The sequence below is a fragment of a genome, unplaced genomic scaffold, assembly GCF_019419815.1.
Source record: "Pyrus x bretschneideri cultivar Hongxiangsu unplaced genomic scaffold, Pyrus_bretschneideri_v1 Contig12, whole genome shotgun sequence".
NCBI lineage: Eukaryota > Viridiplantae > Streptophyta > Magnoliopsida > Rosales > Rosaceae > Pyrus > Pyrus x bretschneideri.
In genome coordinates, this window is record NW_025999413.1 from 448,848 (window position 1) to 470,654 (window position 21,807).

General features: G+C 36.6%; 3 protein-coding genes across 4 annotated transcripts; 1 reads left to right on the forward strand and 2 right to left on the reverse strand.

The window, feature by feature from the left end:
* Window positions 1–8,166: 8,166 nt before the first annotated feature.
* On the reverse strand, window positions 8,167–12,653 carry LOC103938498 (probable metal-nicotianamine transporter YSL6). 2 transcript variants are annotated; one of them, XM_009348503.3, is made up of 7 exons: window positions 12,277–12,653; window positions 11,916–12,088; window positions 11,477–11,574; window positions 11,232–11,369; window positions 10,717–10,906; window positions 9,871–10,003; window positions 8,167–9,284 (listed from the first exon to the last, which is right to left on the reverse strand). In XM_009348503.3, the coding sequence occupies exons 1-7, from the start codon at window positions 12,647–12,649 to the stop codon at window positions 8,353–8,355; spliced, it is 2,037 nt and encodes a 678-aa protein (XP_009346778.2). In that variant the 5' UTR covers window positions 12,650–12,653; the 3' UTR covers window positions 8,167–8,352. The 2 variants fall into 2 exon arrangements, with proteins under 2 accessions (XP_009346778.2, XP_009346777.2); XM_009348502.3 differs by having other exon boundaries at window positions 8,167–9,287.
* A 2,995-nt stretch (window positions 12,654–15,648) lies between these two features.
* LOC103936127 (protein LAZY 1) lies at window positions 15,649–18,475 on the forward strand. Its single transcript, XM_048577681.1, has 4 exons — window positions 15,649–15,715; window positions 16,111–16,886; window positions 17,174–17,456; window positions 18,456–18,475. The coding sequence occupies exons 1-4, from the start codon at window positions 15,649–15,651 to the stop codon at window positions 18,473–18,475; spliced, it is 1,146 nt and encodes a 381-aa protein (XP_048433638.1).
* Window positions 18,476–20,174: 1,699 nt separating this feature from the next.
* Window positions 20,175–20,583, reverse strand: LOC125474167. Its single transcript, XM_048577609.1, has 2 exons — window positions 20,489–20,583; window positions 20,175–20,385 (listed from the first exon to the last, which is right to left on the reverse strand). Exons 1-2 carry the CDS (start codon window positions 20,581–20,583, stop codon window positions 20,175–20,177), a joined length of 306 nt encoding a protein of 101 aa, XP_048433566.1.
* Between the last annotated feature and the right edge of the window lie 1,224 nt (window positions 20,584–21,807).

A 21,807-nucleotide genomic window follows, 5' to 3' on the forward strand; every position in this document is an offset into this window, starting at 1 on the left:
TTAAAAATTTTATCCATCGACAGGGTGAGAATATTTGTAAAGATGTAGTTAGAGAGGTCAAAGAAGAGACATGAGCAGTGATATAATTGTTGTGAATGTAAAGCAAGGATCCTTTTTCTTGGGGATCCTGTAATTGTGTCCGTTTATCGTACATCGTGCGGTCATAAATTATTTAAAATTTAAAATTTAAAATTCAAATATAAATAATACCTAACGAAAACTAACCACATGATGTACGATGAACATATATAATTGCAGAATCCCTAGGAAAATGATCATCGCCGGATCCTTTTCCAACCGTCTTTTTATATTGGGTAAATTACACTCTCATACCTCAGGTTTGGAGTCTATTTCAATTACTTACAACATCTTCAAAACATTTCAATTTCATACCTTAAGTACTATTTTATTTCAAAATAATACATCCGTTACATTTTCTATCCATTGATCTGTTAAGTGTTACCGTGGCTTCCACATTTGGGCCACGTGGCTGCCAAATGTGTGCCACGTGGGCAAAAAGATTTTTTTTTTTTTTTAAACCTAGAAAAAAAAAAAAAAAACTTGAAAACCCAAAAACACACCCCACCCCTCTTCTCCCTCCTAAGCCTCCCAACCACCTCCCTTTCCTCCACTCTCTTCACCTCCCATCCCATCCCACCCCACCTTCTCTTATCTGCAACCCCACCCACCCTTAGCAAACCTAACTCCATTCAAACCACCACCAACCAAGCACCGAAAAAATTTAAAATTTGAATGCATACCTTGTTTCCTGAGCCGACCAACGAACCAACGAGCCCACTCGGTGATGCGTCGGGGAGCACTAGGTCCTGGTTTTTTTTTGGGGGGGGGGAGTTTTCTGGGTTTGGTTGCAGGTTTTTTTTGGGGTGGGAAGGGGGGTTGGATGTTTCTTGGTTTGCTTCTGGCAGGGGTGTTCGGGGGGGGGGGGGGGAAGGGAAGGTTTTTGGGTTTGTTGGGGGGTATGTGGGGATCATTGCTTCTCTTTCTTTCTTTCTTTTTTTTTTTTTTTTTAATCAGGTTTTTTTTTCTTCTCCAGGTTTTAGAAAAAAAATAAAAAATTCTTCTTCTTGCCAGGTGGCACACATTTGGCAGCCATGTGATACAAATGTGGCAGTCACGTCAGCACTTAACGGATCAATGAATGAAAAATGTAACGGATGTATTATTTTGAAATAAAATAGTACTTAAGGTATGAAATTGAAATGTTTTAAAGATGTTGTAAGGAATTGAAATAGATCTCAAACCTGAGGCGGTAAAGTGTAATTTACCCTTTTATATTTTTCTATAAATTGACACGGAGTTTTTAGCATTAGGTAAGAAACTTGCTTTCTGATTAAATAAGTGTTGTATAGATTTACACATGGTATGCATCAGATTACTACTTTCTCAGACCATCAATTTTGAACAATTGATTGAGTGGATGGTTGTTTGTGAAGTTCGGTGTTTGTATTGCATTTTGTTGAGTGAGGGGTGCAACAGATGAAGAGTGAAATAATAAAATAAAGGAAAATTGAAATGAATGTTTTTGAGCTAAAAAAATATTTTTGTTTAGGACATAGTTCGGCACTGCACTAAATACTTTACTATTTTTATCCTGCTTAGTCCAAGTCAAGCCAATTCAACTTAGTCCCTGAAACTAGTCCAATCCAAAATAATCCAGTATAACAAATACCCTTAAGATCTTGGAGGGAAGAAATCAAAAGCCCATTCCCTTATATTTCCCACATTCCATGGAGTCATACGGACCATGGTCCATGGGTTGAGCATTGATTGGATTCCCCTTCTTCATTATTGATTTTTCATGCAAATGCTATAATTGCAATAGCAAACCAATACTTATGATGCCATCTCTTGTAAGGGACTCAACTGCCAGCTGGACGCTTGAGATTTCAACACCTGGCAACTCATGAATGGGTGGTGGTGGGGTTTGCTTCTAACCAACTCTTCTAGATGGATGAGGATCCTCTCCTGAGCAAAGGGTGAGAATCTTCCTGACCAAGCTCATCGGATTGTTGAAATTTTATTCAAAAACTACAAATAGGGAACCCCTCTTAAAATTATAATATTGTAGTCATTAGATAAAATTTTAACGATCTAATAAGTTTGGTCAAGAAAATCCTTATATTTTGCTCTCCCTTCTAGGTCTAGACCCATCCTTGAGATATTATATAAAAATTGATATATGAATTTTAAAAAGACACACAGGGAAAGAACAAGATTGTATGACGGGCCCAGCAGCATTCAGCAGCATCAAGGCTTAAGTGATACGGAGTTTTTACATATTACAAAGGATGCTGTTGTTAGTTGTTACAGAATACAAAGGGTTTTTTTTTAATTTTTTTAGTGTTCATGTGGACTCAGATTGAAACCTGACACTTAATCATTGTTCATATGAATGTCACGTCATAGATTAACGGTTGTTTTAATAGAAAATTTAACGATGAATGAAAGTGTCTCAAAATTATCACGTTAGGTATTAACTGAGATGAAAAAAACTTGATGTATAAAATGTTGAAAACTAAGAAATTTTAAGGTATTAAACAGAAAATTACTCTAAAGAATAAGTCTAGTAAATTACATAGAATAAGTTTGCAGTTTATTGTAATATTCTGGTTCAATGAAACAAATTAACATAATTTTATATTATTAATTAAAAACGTCACAATACTCTGATTACACTTCTTTGACCAAAAAAAGAAAAAAAAAGAAGATACCAACTTAGTGGGCCCTTATGGGGTGGGGCCTTTTACTCAAGTTTCGAACAGTTCATGGGCCATCTACAAAATCTTACTTCTCATGGGACCGTGCTTGCTATATTGGAAGTTTACAATTGGAAATTACTCTTCCTTCATTACCCAAATCCAATGGCATAGACAACCAAAGTAGCTAAAATTATATTAAGGGCTGACGTGACATGTTATCTATTTAATTGTCTTTTAAAAATCTCATTCTAATAGATTAGACAAATCAAGTAAGCAAAATTATATTTTATTATTTTCTTTCATCTATAACATCTACATTTAACTTTTAGTTTTGTGCTCTTCATCCACATGGAATCTTTTACTATATAAGGATATGTGCGGTCTCATTTGCCTACTTTATAGTGTTGTATGCAACATTGCCTACTTTGGGAGGATAGGCAACATTTGCAAACTCAAGGCCTATACAATTGGAGCTAGTTTTTGCCTATGTGACTCATCAAAATCGGTCTGACTACTCAATTGCCTATACCATCGAAGATGCTCTAACAAAAAGGAATTATATGCAAAAAAGAGAAAAATTATGTGCTTATGTCACTTCCCTTCATCCCAAAGTTCATGCACATTTTTACCCTTCTCTTGAACCTTGAAAATTAACTTTTACATAAAAGAAATAATATTCCCTAGTGTTCAAGGATAATGGCAATGCGGTAATTATCTCTCAGAATTGTTCTGGTCTCCATGAGAATGATGGTAGAAGTAGAAGAGATTGTTCTGCATGAGATAGAGATTCACACTTGTCAATGATAATTGGTGTGAGCACTGGATGCCAATAACAACCCAGCAAAGTGACAAAATAGTCCCTTAAATTTCTCGTAGGACAAAGATGCCTAATCCCAATTTCTTAAACAATTAAATCCATTTTTAATTGTACTTTGAAAGCAATTTTATGTGTGTTAATGTCCACCACATAAATTAATTAGATATCATAAGATATGAATAATCCCGACAAGGGAATTATCATTTTTGATGAGGTAAGTGCATGTGTGTGTGTGTTCTCTACCGTTCATAATTTAAGGGTTTAATTAAGTTAAATATACTATAATCACAACAAGCACACACGTTATGTTTGCTTGAATTGCTTCCATTACCTTGAAAAAAAAAGAACAAAAAAAAACTCACACAAGTTCACTTTTTTAAGCATAAAAGTGCAACTTAAGCTACTTGTTAATACCCACATTATTATTATTTTTAATTTATCAACCCACATTATTATTTAATTTCTACGAAACGAAATTTACCAAATTATCCCTAACTATCATTATACAATATTACAATGTGGATGGTAAAGGTTGAAGAATCAATGGTGATATACATTACGGTCAATGCACATTACCTCACTTCTTTAATTTAATTTTGGGTAATGTTAGAGAAATCAAAATTTTTAAACCAAATTTATAAACTAAATGATGTAGTTGTAGATCATTGAATTATTAATTAAGTGTCAACTGACGTGCTTATTTTCCATTAGTGACACATTATTTGGTTTGTAAATTTGATTTAAAAAATGATCTCCCTAGTATTATTCTTAAATTTTTGTTTATCTAACCTGCATGCTTTGGTGGGGCAGTCTTCTTCTAATCCGATGGCGTGGCATCGTTCACTGGTTGCGAAAGCTCGTTCAGCGTAGTTGTGGGATTTTGCTAGCTCTCCTTGCTCTTTGTATGGATTGACTACAACAATATGTACCTAAAGACACAATTTTTGGGCGCGGGCGCGGGGGGGGGACATACATTTTTTTACTTCTCACACACCTTTTTAATTTTCAGCCGTTGAATCAAATGAATTGAAGAAGATCAGAGGACATAAATTAACAAAAGGTGTATGAGAAATAAAAAGAAGTGTGTGAAAAACACACCTCTTAAAATAGCATTAAAGAGCGAAGATGTATGTTAAGCACACAATAATAAGAGTCGGCCAATTGTTCAACAAACTGCTTGACGAAATAAATTAGAAATGTTTTTTGGCTTTGCGGGTTATTATTGGGATGAAACGAGGATAAATTTGCCACTACCTAACTGTGCCCTAATTTTATTTTTGAACCAAATTTCAGACTTTCCTTTTTCTTTAGGATAAAGAATTGACTACTGAGTTAATTATGCTTTTCTGACTACTAAGTTTGCTTACTTGATCACAATTTGCTTTACCATTATTATATTACCAAAAGAAGTGCTTTTTAATTTTACCATGGTAACTTTTGTAAAACAACCATCAATACTATCACACGTCGCACGATGTGATGAGAATGGTCGAAGTAGACAAACGGAAATAAAAGGCAGTGAATTATATTATGCATAAATAGGGTTACAAATTAACTTACAAACAAATTTGAGTGCAAAATGGAGATCTCCTTCTTTGATATATATATATATAAATGTTATTAGCACTCCAAAAATTTCATTCTACATTCCTCACAAATGTATTTTTCTTTCCTAATATAGAAAATTTAAAATGTAGAATAAGATTTTTGAAGTGTTAATAACAATTCCCTATATATATCGACCCCTTTCTATATTGTGGATTATATATATAATCTAGGACATACATATTCTCAAGCTAGCTAGCTAGAACCCTAGAAGAAAAAACAAATGATGAAACCCTAATGGAAATTTCAGGGTTACGTGTTCAATCTTTTTCTAAAAACTTAAAGGAGCTAGGTTATGTATACATATGGTCTGCCAGACAACAATATCGCTTTCGTGATGTATAAACCAGTCGACCACAGCCACAAGAATGGTTTAATCAGTCGGTTTAGTTGGTCCAAAGTTGCTTTAGTTTTCAAAGTTCAAAAGCTTGCAAGTTGATATGATTATTGTGTTTCCTTTTTATTATTTAATTAGGAACTCAGCATATATACAATTAAATTGACAAAGACCACCGATCGATTTTTCTTCCCTTGAAAGAATCGAAGTTACCGATTCTACCGCTAACTCATTGACGTCCTCAGTTCCTCTGCATGAATATATGGACTCTTTGAACTTATGCAAGCATGCAGCTCTCGGTCACTGTTGTGGGATCTATATTTAAATTTAATTTTTAATATGATGAACATAAGCAATTGCTAAGAAACTTTATTAAGGCCGTTAATGAGCATGGTTTTTATTTTCTTCTCTTTTTTCCTTTGTGTATATGAAAATATTCAAAGCTGTGTGCGTGTGTGTGTATATATATAGGGAATTGTTATTCATATTCAAAAATCTCATTCTACATTCCAAATTTTTTATATTTGAAATGAAAAATACACTTGTAAAGAGTGTAGAATAAGATTCTTGAAAGTGCCAATAATAATTCGTTATATATATATATATATATATATTCGTGAGGTTTGTGCTTGATATTGTGTGGTGCGGGAGAAGACCTATTGATTTGTGTGATGATAATAATGGCGGGAAGGGCGATGTGTGTGGTGGTGATTGAATTGGTAGTCGTATGTGCATCCCATCATGGAGACAAAGGAGGCCCCTCCTCTAAAGTTAGCTGTTGAAATATCATACCCCGTTTTAGATATCCTATGAATTCAAATCTTCAATCCGAAAACAACTTTGCTTTCACTTCATATATAAGATTAATTGCTCTGTGACAAGAGATTAACTTGTATATAATAATATAGGTGATTTATATAGCAAGGAATCGAAGTAGAAGGCAGCCTATGAAAACATTTATATTGAACAGAAACATAATTCACCATTTATAATTCAAGACGATATATCAACAATGTATAAACTTCAAGATAATCAAACTACTTAAAATGCGTTATAGGTTATTAGCTTACATGCATATAAAATCATCATACTTGTGTACAGTGGTAGATGCACATTAGGACCGAGATGATTCAGTACCACCTGAAGTCCAAAAAATATACATATGAAGATCTTATGAGGATCCTCCGAATATTTAGTACATGGTCTTTTGTGCACACCAAGTGTTTGACGAAAGGTCTCTCGCAAGTTGCGTCGACAACACTCCACAAATTCTCCACTCATCATATTGCTTCGGCATAGCAATTTGGTTCGGTTGACGACAACAAATACTTTAAGTGTTCAACGAAATGTCTCAGTGAATAAAACTTAAATTTTATTTTAAAATTTTAAACTGTTAATATTAGAATCCTTTAAAATTCAAATCCTGAATCTACTGCTGCTTGTAAATGTCAATGGATAGATACGATAGTTACGGTAGCATGATTTATATTTTATAAAGATGATACATAGTTTAGGAAGAACAATGATGAGAAATGGGAAAAGCAGCAGAAGTTGCATGCTGCACATCAAACAGGAGCGCCACAACGTCCAATTGCTGAGCTCCAATTAATAAATAGCCAGAATCTCTAACTGAATGACTCCTTTTGATAAGATCGAGATCGAGAGAGAGAGAGAGAGAGAGACAGATGGACCTCACTATTATCCCCTTCTTTTGCTTTTTATTTGTTATTTTGTTTTGGACTTTTAAGTTGTGTAATTTTCTCTATCGACATTCTGATTTTTTTCAATTTCTGTAACATGCCAAAGTTCTGAAGAAATTTCTTAAAATAAATAAATAATAGAAACTAAATCTCAGAGAAATGTATGAGGTAAATTTCATAAGGTTATATAGTTATTTAACCTCTAAATTTTATAAATTTGGCAAATATATATGTACATATACATATATATAAAAAAACAGGTGATGACTTTGCACTTTTTGGTATTGATCGATGATGTTACTTGACAAATTGATGGCAATAATTTTGGATGGATGGATAAATAGATAGATATAACCCATTACCCAATTGATGGGTGGTTGTGATGCATCAATCTATCAAAATTGGGGATATTGAAAAAAGGAATCCAGTGGAAATCCAAGTGCTAAGTAGAGGCTAGAGAGGTCACCATCTATGCCATGTGCCTCATTTCCAAAATGGGTGCATTTGCTTACCGTTCTCAAGCAGTGGTAATGATTTCCATCATATTTATCATTGCTGAACACGTTTAAATTTTGAAATTTGTATCTATTCATTATACAAATTTCAACATTTAAAATTATCTAACGGTAATAAATATGGTGATAAGAAGAGCACGTCACCATCACTTGAGAGTGGTGAGCAAAATGGTGCCTAGCCTCTTGATTTAGCTACACATCTAGATTTCCTTCACACATATCTTAATCTGCACCTCCAACTCCTTTTTCATGAAACACTCGGAATTTTAACATGCTTATCTCTAAAAAGACATTTATGTTGCTTATGATCGATTGGGTTTGTGATAAACATTTCAACGGATTTCTAATAAAACCACTTATGAGCAGAAAAGGGCTAGAAGCACTTGAATGCGTTTCTAATAAAAAAAAAACTACAGAAAAAGCACTTGTGAACAATAGTGCTTCTCGCCACATTTCTTTGAGAAAAGGAAAATGAAAGAGGAAAGGCAAGACGAGACTGCGAATTCGGAGTATGCAACCGTTTGTTTAATGTACATGGATGGACAACCCCAACTGAATCATACATAAGTAGTGATTTACAAATTCTAACCAAACCTCCCAGCAGCTCAAATTTTGAACTTGCAACCCAACATTGTTACAACACAGCATGTGGCTCAACTCATCTGCTCGAAGGCCCAAAGTACATGCAGATGGGTGGATTGACCTTGAAAATAGAGAGGATCGCCGACGGGATTGTCCAAATCCCATCACCACATATTAAACCCGAAGCGACTGCCCCTGCATAATCCTCTGCATCCTTCCTGTTCACTCGCTCCCATATGAACAATATCACCGTCCCAACAAACATGTCAATGGCGAAGTATGCTCCGATGTAGAATGGGACTGCCATTGCCATGGGAATTGGAATGAACTGTGATATTTTCTTAGGAGTCACATCCCTCAGCAGGTTTATAGCCACAGCTGCCACGAAAAAACCAACGCACATAGCCAAGCAATGCTTGGGCAGCTCGGAGAAGCCCTCGATACCTAGGATTGCCATTTCCCTGAATATAACAGCATAGGGTGCCTTGTATGGACCATCAGGTGACCCGATATCAAATGCACTCCAAAACAACCAGAATGTTAACGGAGCAATCACACAACCCATGGCTGTTCCCACTAACTGGCTTATAAACATAGACTTGGCCGAGGACATAGTGAGGTAACCTGTCTTGAAGTCTTGCATGAGATCAGCTGCAGTAGAGACAATCGACATCATCACCCCACAAGCTGCTAACCCAGCTATAACCCCGCCGTCACTTCCAACTAATGAAGCAATGATGAAAAGACCAATTTTCCCATAAGTTGAAGCTAAACTCCAGTCTGTGAGGCCAGTGCCATAGGAGTTGCAGAAGGCAAGGGCAGGAGCAAGGATGTATGAGCATAGAACCAAATACCATTTCAGAGGCGGAAAGATGATTGGCATTGTTGCTGTGGATATTACAACTAGGCCCAGATATCCAGCACCGGCAACCCAGGTCGGTATCCTGTCCTTAAGAAATATTGCATCCCTCTTTTTTTGCTCCAGTGCTACTTCTGAACTCTCATCACCTGCTTATAGCACAAATCAAAAACCTATTAGTCTTCAGCATAGAATAGGTTAACCTCATAATTAAGATGCATGCAAACTTTAATCTGTTTATACTATGCCAAGTATAAGATGTTATCCCCTCTTCTTTTCTTTGACAGGTTATCTGCTAACATGAGGCAATATCACACCAATCAGATGTTTTAGCCAATAAAGGCTGCCACGAATAATTAATTTGGTTCAAGGAACCTACAACAAGTATAAAATTCGAGTCTTTCTTGAAAATACCTAATACATTTAAATACTATAGAAAACTCAATTTTAGTTTCTATTTCTAGCACGATACACTGCCTGTGGTAAATACATCAGATTTTGTTACAGCCATAATTGACAGTAAGAATTCAGCCAGTTATGCTATTATGTCACAACTCAAACAAGATTACTAATATACAAGCACTACTACAGGAACATACAGTTCAAACATCAGTGCTGTGAACACATGCCTGCCTATATGGGTTCAAACCGTTTAATGTGAAGAGTGACAACATTGGCATTGAACGAACAGTGACAACATTTTCAATGAATATCAGAGACCATGTAAATACTGACCTAAGGCCTCTTTGACAACAGGAAGGTTGCTCTGTTTGTTACTCTTATTGGATATTTCCTTGAGAGTAACGGCTATAATCTTGATCAAATTGTAGAGACCATCCCCTAGGATGAGGGCAATAGCTATGAAGACCTGCAAACAACATAATGGGTAAGAAAACATGGACGGAGCCAACGAAGGCTCACTGGGGGCAGATGCCCCCACTCAAGTACTTCCTCTGCTAAGTTGCAGACCACAGTTATATAATATACATGCGTCATCTTTGAAGAAAATATATGTATCCAATATCCAACATACCCTCATACTATTTATCCTCTATATCAAATATTATATGAGCAAAAGTGCTCTTGTTCTGTCATTCAAACCAAAAAACTCCTCTCCCGCCTATCATGCATTAATATTTTTCTCATCACTTTGCCACTTTCCACTAGTATACTGAAATTTTTGTAACATTGGAATTGTGACACATCATCATTTGAAATCATCCCTACTATCATATTGGGTATAAGCCATAATTTTCTTAGTTGTTTTTTGGGTTGCCCCCACTAGAAGAAATTTCTAGCTCCGTATATAGCTTTCTGAGCAAATTAGATGACCAAAAATAATAACTATGAATGAGTGTGTAGTAAACCATCTATGCTCCCTTACTCTACCTCTAGGTCTTTGTTAATAACTATGAATGAGTGTGTAGTAAACCATCTATGCTCCCTTACTCTACCTCTAGGTCTTTGTCATAAGAAATGCAACAAAATCCGTACTAAAATAGTTAAACTACAGTACTACACCCATGTAATTAGCCTAAGAATCAAGGTAGTGAGCCTGAAATGGAAATTGAAGCATAATACCTTATATCCATAAAGACCTTTGAAATCATTGCTACCAAGGTCAGCTGGATACCAGACCCCAGAATACTGGGATATTAACGGCCAAAGAAAACCCCATGATACAATAGCCCCCAAAAGAACTGAGCAGTTGACTATGTGAGGGCATATAAGACCGCATCCAACATATGTTGGACTGAAGTCAAAATAAAACCTGCATGAAGCCAGTAATGTAAAACATCAGCAACTTCACTGCTGTAAAAATATTGTAGATCTTACTAAAACGAATGCCACTTCCTTAGAAAAGCCCTTTTATTTGCTTTTGTGGAATTCACCATTCATAACTAGGGAATCCAAAACACCAATTCTATTCTGATTTTGATATTTGTTTCATCCCAAAATTGGTATGAAAATAATAAAAAAGAAAGGACCCCCACTAGCTCCACCAAGTAGTGTTTGCCGCTTTCTCAACTTATACACAAGGGGTGAAAGAATGTCGAAGGGGAGGGGTTGGAAAACCGAAGAATCAATAGCCTTACGTGTTCTTAAATAGTGCCAAACCAAAGCTAGGAAAGTTGTCAAATCCACATGAATCTCCAACACCACTAAAGAACCACTTGAAGCAGCTCCAAATTAGACTCATACTTAAATACTTCCCTAAAGCATGAACTTGCTTCCTGCAAAGTAAGATTATGACCGTGTTAATTTAAAAGATTCATTTAATGCATCTGTTTTTATAAAAACAGACACAAAGGGAAAAAGTAGTTTGAGACAGAAGCTTTACCCGGCAAGCTCTGCACCACTCTTAGTGTGGAAGCTATTTATCAACATTGCCGTGGCTGTCCCACTGGGATATGTTAGTTTGTAATCCAGGACCATAACCTGATATCAGATTAATAAAGATGAGATAGGATACATTAACAAAAGACAAGTATACAAAAAATACCATAATAGGTAGCCAACGGGCACGTTAACTTCTGTCATAAAAAAGTCCTAGCCAACGACCACACATCAAGGAACAACTGCTTCTATCAAAGGGTCTAACAATTATCGCATAACCGAATGAATCGAGATGCCAAGATCAACTTAAAAAGACGATTCTTTCGATGGAAACGCCAGAATCAATGCAGTATTCAGTTAGAAAGTTAACATCAGTATTAGCTCAAAGTCAAACACATAGGTAGCACCCATAAGACATCGATATCCAGAGAAAAAGTAGTCACCTTGCGAAGCGGAACAAGGCAAAAAATGCCAAGGAAGCTGACAACAAACATGAAACCACTCATCCACCACAAGCTCGGATTAATAACATCTTCAGCCCGATTACCAGGGTAATCAGAACCAATTAGGTTATATGTTCTTTCATCCATGGCAATCAAATACGAACCAAACCCGCCTGACAATTCATTTCACATTGACAAATTATATAACTACACAAGATAAAAGAAACACCAATTTCCATGATTAACATCAAAATTAACTAACAAAAGTGGGAGACTGAGAGCTAAGAACTAGCTAATCAGTTAATTAGTAATGTGATAAATACTAATTAGTGAAGAACAGAACAGAAGCAATTAGATTTACCGCTAAAAGCGAGGCCATAGCAGGCAACGACGCAGGTCTGGATGACGGTGTTCTCCTGCCTGGTAAAAGGGGCAACTGAAAACCCTAACTTTCCCAATAATCCAGTCCATGACTTGACGAAGAAGAATCCGAGCAGCCCGGCGGCGACGTTCAAGGAGGGGATAATCCCGACCGTCAGATTGAGCTTGTGGGTGATGATGCAAAATAGGCTTCCGAGCACGGCGCTGACGACCAGCCCTCTGATGGTGATCTGGTCCTTCCATTCGGGGATTCGGTCGTCGGAGTCGGAGTCGACGGCCTTGATTTTGTCGTCGGAATCGTGAAGCAACGGCTCTGATATCTCCACGGACGCTGCCGATGATTCGGTCCCCATGACTGTGAGATGGTGATCAGACGGTGTGGATTGCTGGGATATGAATAGGGATATTATTTTTATTCAATCGAGGTCAATGGATTTTCGAGGGATGGCGTGTGGGGAGGCGTGCAGTTGCAGAGACGGAGCTGGACAAGGTACCGGAGGCGTTTGGAAAGTTTATTGAAACTCAGTTTATCCAACCAATCCGGACACGGGTAAATTTTTGTTGGTCCAATTAAAATATGCCGCGTGTCTCACCCCATCATGGTCACTGTATTTTGTCATCACCTCTGAGCTGTTTCAAGGATAATGTACATTGTGAATGCTATTTTATCATTTTGTTTTTTGCGTCGAGAGAAAAACTTCTGTAGGATGTTTGATTACGTTAAGCTAAATGTCTTTTGTTGGGTTAAATTATGTTAATTTTTCTTGAGGTGATTTCGACGTGGCATTCAAAACTAATGATATAATGAAACGTACAAAAGTTAAAGCACGTAATAATGTGTCATTAGTTCAGGATGTCATAAGGCATTCGAGTATAGATAAGTTATTCTTCATTTGTAAGACATTTATCATAAAAGCATAGAATAACATTGTAATTTAGTCCTACCAAGTCTCGTATACAGAACCACTTGGTGTGAAAGTTGTCATAATATGTCAACGATTTCAAATATCTTTTCTATGATAGTTTTGATATGGTTTCAAGAGAAAATTTACGTAGGTGGATCCGACCACATCATAAGTAGGGAAGCTTGCATAAAATCATAACGCCCTCTATTTTGGTCCGCTCAATCTCACACTACTCAAGTATTGTTAGTTCGTGTTAACCCCCATTCTACACATTGGAAAAATGTTAAGGTGTGTTATTAGCACTTTGAGAAAGTAATCTTTTGTAACCCAATAGAAAAAAAGGTTATGAAAACACAAATGAAGATGTATTCAAGAAGTGCAAGATTACTTTTTTGAAACTCAGTAACAACTCCCAAAAATAATATAAGTCTAACACTATAGGGAAATGCAACCATCCATGATGATAATCCAATGCCTAGAAACCAAATTGGTTTTATCCACTAATTAAAAAATTAATCTACTAATTAAAAAATTAATCTACTAATTAAAAAAATTAAGATGGGTCAACTGGGATTTGGATCCCATCCAGATCCAAGTTGTGGGGATTTTAAGGGTCTTCACATTTTAGCCGTTTATCATACATCATGCGGTCAGAAATTATTTTAGATTTATTTATTTAAAATTAAATGTAAATAATATCTGACGAAAACTGATCGCATAATGTACGATGAACGATCATGATATGAGAATTTCTAGAATCCCACCGAAGAGGGTCCGGAGAGGATCCTCATCCGCTCAACTGCTCTCTAAGTTGGGGTCTTATCATATCATGATCATGAACAAGTTCCATGCAAATAAGAACGAACTTAGTTTCAACAATAACAATACTGATGGGTATGATCATGCAGTAACTCCATACCATACAAAAACAACAAAGAATATGAACCAGACCAAAAAACAGAAACTGTCCAATCCAATACTTTTCCAAAACTACTGGATTGGAAGTGTTTGTTGTGGTGTGTGGAAGGTGAAATGGGCTGTGATTGTCCCTGTCTTTGGTCCTCCAAAAGTAGCTAAAAATAAGGATACCCTAAAACTAATGGTTGGTATTTTGACAGATTTGGGCAAGCTTGTCTCAATTATAGAGGGTGACTCATTATTCACCAGTCTTGTCCCAAAAAAGGAAAACAAAACGAAACGAAGAGGCTATTCATATTACGGGTTACTTCCATGTGCAGAACGTTTGTTTTTTAACACAATATTGACGACATAACAATAGAATGTCCGGTATATAAACCCACCGGACTAACACGATACATCTCTTGCATTTGCATAACAAATTCTGCAACTATCAATATACTTTCTGCAAAAGCAGTTATATTCAATGCTTTGAAGCGAATTCTTAGACTCGGTTTACGTGCATAAACTATGAATGTACTTTCTGTAAAGGACTCTTCCTTTCTCTTCGATGAGAGATTTTTCCGTACATTCGGAACACAAGGTGGTACACCTCATATCATTGTACGAGAGATCTTTTTTTTTCAAGTGTTCATGCACTTATATAATAGCATATCAGTATGTGTCTGTGTTCTAAACACAGTAAAAAATCTCCCTTCTATGCTTTATCTGCCACGCGTAACTACCGAGCCCACTTGTAAGACAGTAAGAGGTCTAATCGAGGATGCAAGCACGAAGGGCTAATGGCTTTGTCTCTAAGCCTACAGCAGCATTACCCTTTCCATAAATACGTAACTTCCAGAGATGCGCGCGGGCCATGCTAATATTTCTGGGCCAGCAACCTTGACCTACTGCCTCCTCCATCCATAAGATACTTAGACATGATAAACAAGACAACCGGTCGAAACCAAACCTCGATCAATAGCCACTGACGTCAAAATTATAACTGCACGAAAGGTTTAGATTACTGGTATTAGTATTGTTATTAGTACCGTATACAGAAAGAAACAAGCAGAATTGCCTATACCCCTTTTCCCCTCGGGTGCATCGTTGTGATACTCCAAACCGCAATTGTTACGACGTTTATGGAGATTTATGTGAAACATTATTACACGTTGATTAAAGCTTACATACGACTTTACTAATATACTAATGCATACTCGAACCACCCTTCAATTTGTTTACATGATTTGGCCTTGACAAGAATAGCCAACTACAGTCTTGTATCTTTCTAAATGTTTCTCTCTACTCAACCATCGTCAGATTCTTCTAGCAATCAGTGACTTCCACCTCGCTTGGAATTCCTAACGAAAAGAAGTTGTTCTGCCCCTCTTCGTAGCATCTCTGTTTAAAGCCAATCTTGCATGCAAACTAATATAACATCAAGACCTCAAAGAAACACGAAAATGAAGGTACGTGTACACTCGAACCAAATTTATAACGAGAGTTGTTTTCAATTTTTTGACTTTATCTTAGCATTACTTACATTGATGCAGTTATTACAATGGGTGCACTACAAATTTCGGCACGGTAGCATTGAGCCTTGCAAGGATCTCAGTAAGTAATGCTAAGTAATGTACTAAGAATTCACACATAATCAGGTTACAAAATTAGCATAACAATCGACTTTGCTATATTATGCTGCAGTTAAGAACTAAGAGTTCATCAATTCTACATAATTAACATGAATAACCGATATTTGAATTCTGCTTGTCCAAAAAAATCTCGGAATCTCAAGAAAAAGTTGGAAACCAAGTGGTCTCACGACCACGGACCAACTTATACTAACTAATGAAGTCATTCAGCCATCAGCTGACAGTTTATTTGGCGAGCAGTGCAGCCACTGAGATGACGTGTTTATATGCACAGATCAATCCTTTCTTCCATTGTTATTTTCGGACCTAATTCTTTGTGTAACTAACTTCAGGGAACCCTTTTGTTTGCCTTCTCAGCTCAGCCATCACTTGATGACCAAGATGCCTATATGAAGTCAAACTTTGGCTCCAGATACGGATCTACATCCTTGCAGCCACCTGCAAGAGACCAAGAAAAATCTTTTGCTGAATCTGAAGCCAAGAGAGAAGAAGAAACATCTGGTACCATCTCAGAGCTGTTTCATGGTTTTCTCACCATTGGAACTCTTGGCTCAGAATCAAGTATCAATGAGCCTGAAACACCAACTTTTGCGACGACTTTAGAGAACTTAACTCAGCAAAAAGCAGAGGTAACAGAGAACGACTTGAAGCTCATCAGCTATGAGCTAGAGAAGTTTCTTGAGGCTGAGACAAAGGAAGAAGGGGTCCGTGCATCATCAGCAAGGGACAGTAATGCTAGCTCTATTACACTCAGTGGCATGCAAATGGAGGAATCCGAAGATGAAGAATACTGGACTGCAGCATATCCGCTCAAAGGATATCTCTTTGGGTCCTCAACTCAATTACCAGAAACAACAATGGAGGCAAAGAAAGAAAAGACATCACTGCAAGAGCTGTTTGATAGGACCAAAATCACAACTGATTATAAGGAGAAAAGTGAGATTGAGGAGATAGAAGTCAAACATAAGCATAGATCTGCAATGGGGTTCATGAAGAAGATGATTAAAAAATTCCATGCTTCTTCAAAGAGATCTTCCCCTTCTACAGGTGGTGATGCAACTGATTCTGTTTCCATCAAGAAGAAACTTGGTGAGGCATCTGATTCTCTTTCAACCAAGAAGAAACCCCGTAAGGTTGGGTTCCTACAGCTAGATCTTCTGAGAACAGTGCATCTGATGGCTCTTCATCACACACACACACACACACACACACACACAAATACACACACACGGAGGTACATAAGTACATACACACAGAGAACAGTTAAACAATATATAGTAGTGTTTCCATTAGATGTCTTCTTCAGACAACAATCATTCTTTTAATAATTTGTCCCAAACTGCCTGGTGCAGCCTTTACTTATACTGGGAATAAAAAAAGATAAAACTTCACATTCAAATTTATTGTGTCTTACATGCAGGTCTTACGTATGTTCCATAGAAGGATCCATCCTGAAAGCTCTATAGCTGCTAGAGAATCGGTCAAGTCCGAGAAATATGAGAAGAAGAATAATTCCAGTGCAGGTAGTGGTTGTAATGAAAATATGATGCTCATGGGGGAAGACAACGGAAGGTTCCCTGACGGGGCAAGGGCAAAGGAGGGGACTGAAAATTGTAAAAAATTCATGAACTTTCCCCAATACAGGCAGAGTGGCAGCGGTTCTAGGAGAAAGGGAGAGCACTGGATCAAAACAGATGCAGAATGTAAGTATCACTTTTATGCATTGCTGACATAATTTGATTTAGTCCCCACAGGTTCTGCAAATCAAGTACAGAACACCAAAAATCCAGGAGAACAAAAAGTTTACAACATCTGAGAAAAAGTTCAAACTCTACCATCAGCCTTTTCGAAAAAAGAAACTTTAAGAGAACCACAATGAACTGAACCTATATCCTACTATTGTACAACAACAACCAAGCTTTATCCCACTAGGCCTAGTTTGGTACTGAGCTGATTCTGAAAAAAAATGGCAATCAAAAAAGTTGGGAGCTCTTTTATGTTTGGTAAACATTCAACTTAAGCTTTTGTTCACAGTTTTGGGTGAAAAAAAAGCCAAAAACACAAAGCTGCAAAACCCAGCTTTGAAAAATTAGCTTTTTTTTCACATCTGTTTTACATAAAAGTTTATCAAACACTATAATACTGCTTTTTTTATTTATTTTTTTTTCAAAAGCACTTTTACAAAAAAGTTTACCAAACACTCTGCTGCTTTATTTCACAGCTGCTTATTCTCACAGCACAGCAGAAGCAATTTTTTTTTCAAAGTACAGCAATACCAAACCTGGCTGTATGAATCTTAGAATGCCAGTGCGCTCAGTTTTGTGCAAAGGCTTCCGTTACTCCGTACTTTTTCTTACAATCTCTTTCAAAGTCTCTATATCCTACTGTTGTACTTCTAGAAAATGATTTTTGAGGAAAGCAGCACACATAAACTTGGAACAAACAAAAAAGGAATTGAAAAACCCAAGTAAAAATAAAAATTATCTGTAATATGACATTAACGTCCAGAATTCATTAACCCAAGAAACAATGTTTCTGAATACATTGTCATTTCATGAAAGAAAAACTCGCTCGGATCTATCTGGTCATTTCGCAGCAAGTTTTTCCACATAAGCACCACATTATGTACTCAAGGTTTGGAAAAACTGAATCTACTATGAATACATTTAACAGTTTTGTACTATTTGCATTTTGCATTGCAGACTTGGTATTGGAGCTGTAGCAACCACAGTTGTAAGAAACGGACAGTGGTCGTCCCTTGTGTGTCGGGATGTCAATATTGTGCTTTGTAATATTATCTTTCAGTGTGGGCGTATTTGTGAGTGAGCGAGTGTTGATGAATCAAGCTAAAAGATAAGAGATATTAGATGGTAATCATCTTTCTTCAGTGTGCTGATGGACTTGTGAGTCTGTTGACAAAGTTTTATCTCAATTTCGCAATCAATCATTGTGCATTTGGATTTATATCTAATTGTCTCTATAATATACGCCTTTCTTCCTTCTTTTATAGTTTAAGTTTCATTCATTTGTAACAGAATATTATTCACACGTTTATCAGTTGCTGTCATTTCTGTCTCGAGGTTTCTCTTTCAAGATTTCTGTGTCTTAATTTCTTCAGATTATTCTTCATTTACGTCAAGACCACCTTTGTCTCACGCTCATGCTGCGAATTTGAAACCATCTTTTATCATGGCATTACTTTGAATTCTGGTACTCATGATGATATCTGGTAAATTGTTGAAAAGCAAAAATGCTGTATACAATTCTGATGAATCATCCTATATCTATTAAAATGATTGCATACAATCGGAATATATATTTGTTCACATTATTAGATTATTGCATACAACTAGCTAGAGTTATATTCTGCTCTTTTTATATATCTCATCACATGATCATGTCACGTAATTTAAAGAGATAGGAACAATGAAATATATCCCTGCCGTGTTCCATCACGTGATCACATCATATCCTCGGGAACAGCCGATAATCTCCCCCTTGGCAACCATTATGTAAAACTTGCTAAAGCTTCCAATTATTCTTCCTCTCACGCGTGTTTTTTCCCCCTTCCCCTTGAAGCCAATAAATATAACAGAAATTCATGCCAAACAAATTAGTTTACAGAATAATCACACTCAATATGCATAATGTAGCTTTCTTAATCCACAATTAAAAAAAAAAAGTTTATGCTACAAACGCTCACGTGCCAACTTCTCCTCAACCTCCATTTCCTTTTTGAACTTGGGTATGAACTCTTCATGCTCTCTCATCATTGCCATGCATCATCGGGGAAGCAAATCCTAATGACTGCCACATATCATCCGCCGCCATAGAGCAACCTCTCTCCGCCCCACCTTCAGCACCGGCAGCAGCAGCAAGCTTGCTTGCACTTCGCCACCTGAGGCTGAGAACTCTCCACCAGCTCAATCCCATTGTCCCAAAAAAAAAAAAAAAAAAAAAAAATTACTGCAACAAACTTTACATATATGCACAAAACCGAAGAATGCCCGAATGTAAAATAATTTGTTAAAACATGTTTTAACGCGGGATCAACATATTTCCAAGAAAAAATTTGTTCACTTAATACAATTTTCTAATCCAAGTTTTCCCCCTGTTTTCTTTTATTCATTGTATATACATTTTGGGAATTGCTATTAACACTCTAAAATTATATTCTACACTCCTCCTCACATTTTATTTTTTAAATAGAAATTTTAGAGTGAAAAATGAGATTTTTGAAGTGTAAATTTCTTATTAGAACTTTACAAGAACCGAGTGTCAAGTATTTCTCCTCACCTCGTTTGGCACACAGTATTGATTTGGATTGGATAACCCGCTAAATCGCTGGATTCAAAGCACTTAAAAGTAAAACAATCTTTCAAATCATCTCCGAGCGAAGAAATTAGATTAAATTAGTCAACTTATAGACCTTCGTAACTATAGCAATGCACAAAGGCATCCAAATTACCCAGGATGTTGCATGCCTTCTCCACCGCCTCATCAAAAGCTCCCTCCCTCTCGTCCTCCACGTCCACGTCCACCATCTCCACCGGCGCCACCTCACCCTCCAGTGAGGCCGTTATTTTCTGCACAAAGCGCCTCAGGAAGCTCTCTTTTCCCATCAACACCAACCTGCTTATTCAAAACCACAAACAAACAAACAAAAATCAAATCTTTAATACGCAGAACAGAAGAAATCTCACCCATTTGATTCAACCCATTGAGGTTTAATCACCTGCAGCCGCGTTGGGCCAGAGAGAAGGCGATGCTCTGTGAAATCTCGTCGCCATTGGAGGTGATCAGGACTTTCTTCGCAGGAGGACTCCCCATTTGTTGGCTGATATAATCAAGCAAGGATCAAGCTGCTGTGCTGCCACTCCTATATACACAATTAATATTAATTGAAAAAGGATGGTGTGTATGTAATAAGAACACGTGAAAAGCGAGCGAGTTACATTGTTGGAGGCGGGCTCGGTCAGTCTCGTCTTCTCGCTGACATCGATGAAGACGATGGATTAAATATTTAATCTTTGTTTCTGCAATGGCGGTAATACGAGCGCTGCAGTGCTTATTATATGCGAACCAAATCGTAACGCTGGATACTTGAGTAAATGTCGGGTTAAAGTCCGACCCTGTGAGAGACCCGTACTGATGGTGATGGCACTGGCTGCAATTTTGTGCAACGCCAGTTGGTAATTAAGAAACCGTTTACTGGAACAGGAGCTATCATTTTTCATTTTAGCCGGACTAAATTGGTAGATTAAATTTGCAAACTAAATGATACATCATTAATAAAAAATAAATACGTTAATTAATACTTAAATAATAATTTAATCATTAACCATGTCATTTAGTTTACCAAATTAAATCTACACATTTAGTCATCTAACATTACCCTTCCTTCGTTATATAGGTGGAAAGAAAGTATAATTTTCAGTTTACATGATATATCAACTTGAGAACTTGTTCCGTGCGGCTGTTGATGTTTGGCTAGCTAACTTCTTGTGGAGTTAAAAGAAAAACCTTTAATGAAAAGCACCTAATAAACTTTTGTTAATAACAAGGACAAAACCAATGGAGCCATAGCATTTTCAAGAATACAACGAATTTGGAGTGTGGTGATAGCATTCTAATTAACTTAAAGTTTGGTGACACCGTCAACTATTTATTCACAAATTATTTAAAACTACTCCAAAAACATTTCGTCCATGGTGTATGTTTGTTAAGGATAAATTGTCAAATAAACATTATCAATTGAAGAGATGAAAACCCTAATAGTACCGTACCAATAGATGTAAGGTACGTACCTAATATTCATGGATAAATGAATCAATATTTAAAAGATCTGAAGCTTACTTTGAAAATGACAAATCCGTAACTAATTTATTTCTCAAATTCTTTCGTATAAATATATCATTGAATGAAGGGAACACTACCTAACCAATAGGTAACAACATGAACCATTAGCTTAATCATTGTTTATAATTTTGGTCGTATTACCTAATGTTTTGTTGGTCGCTACTTCTTTTTCGACATACACCATAAATACAAGTT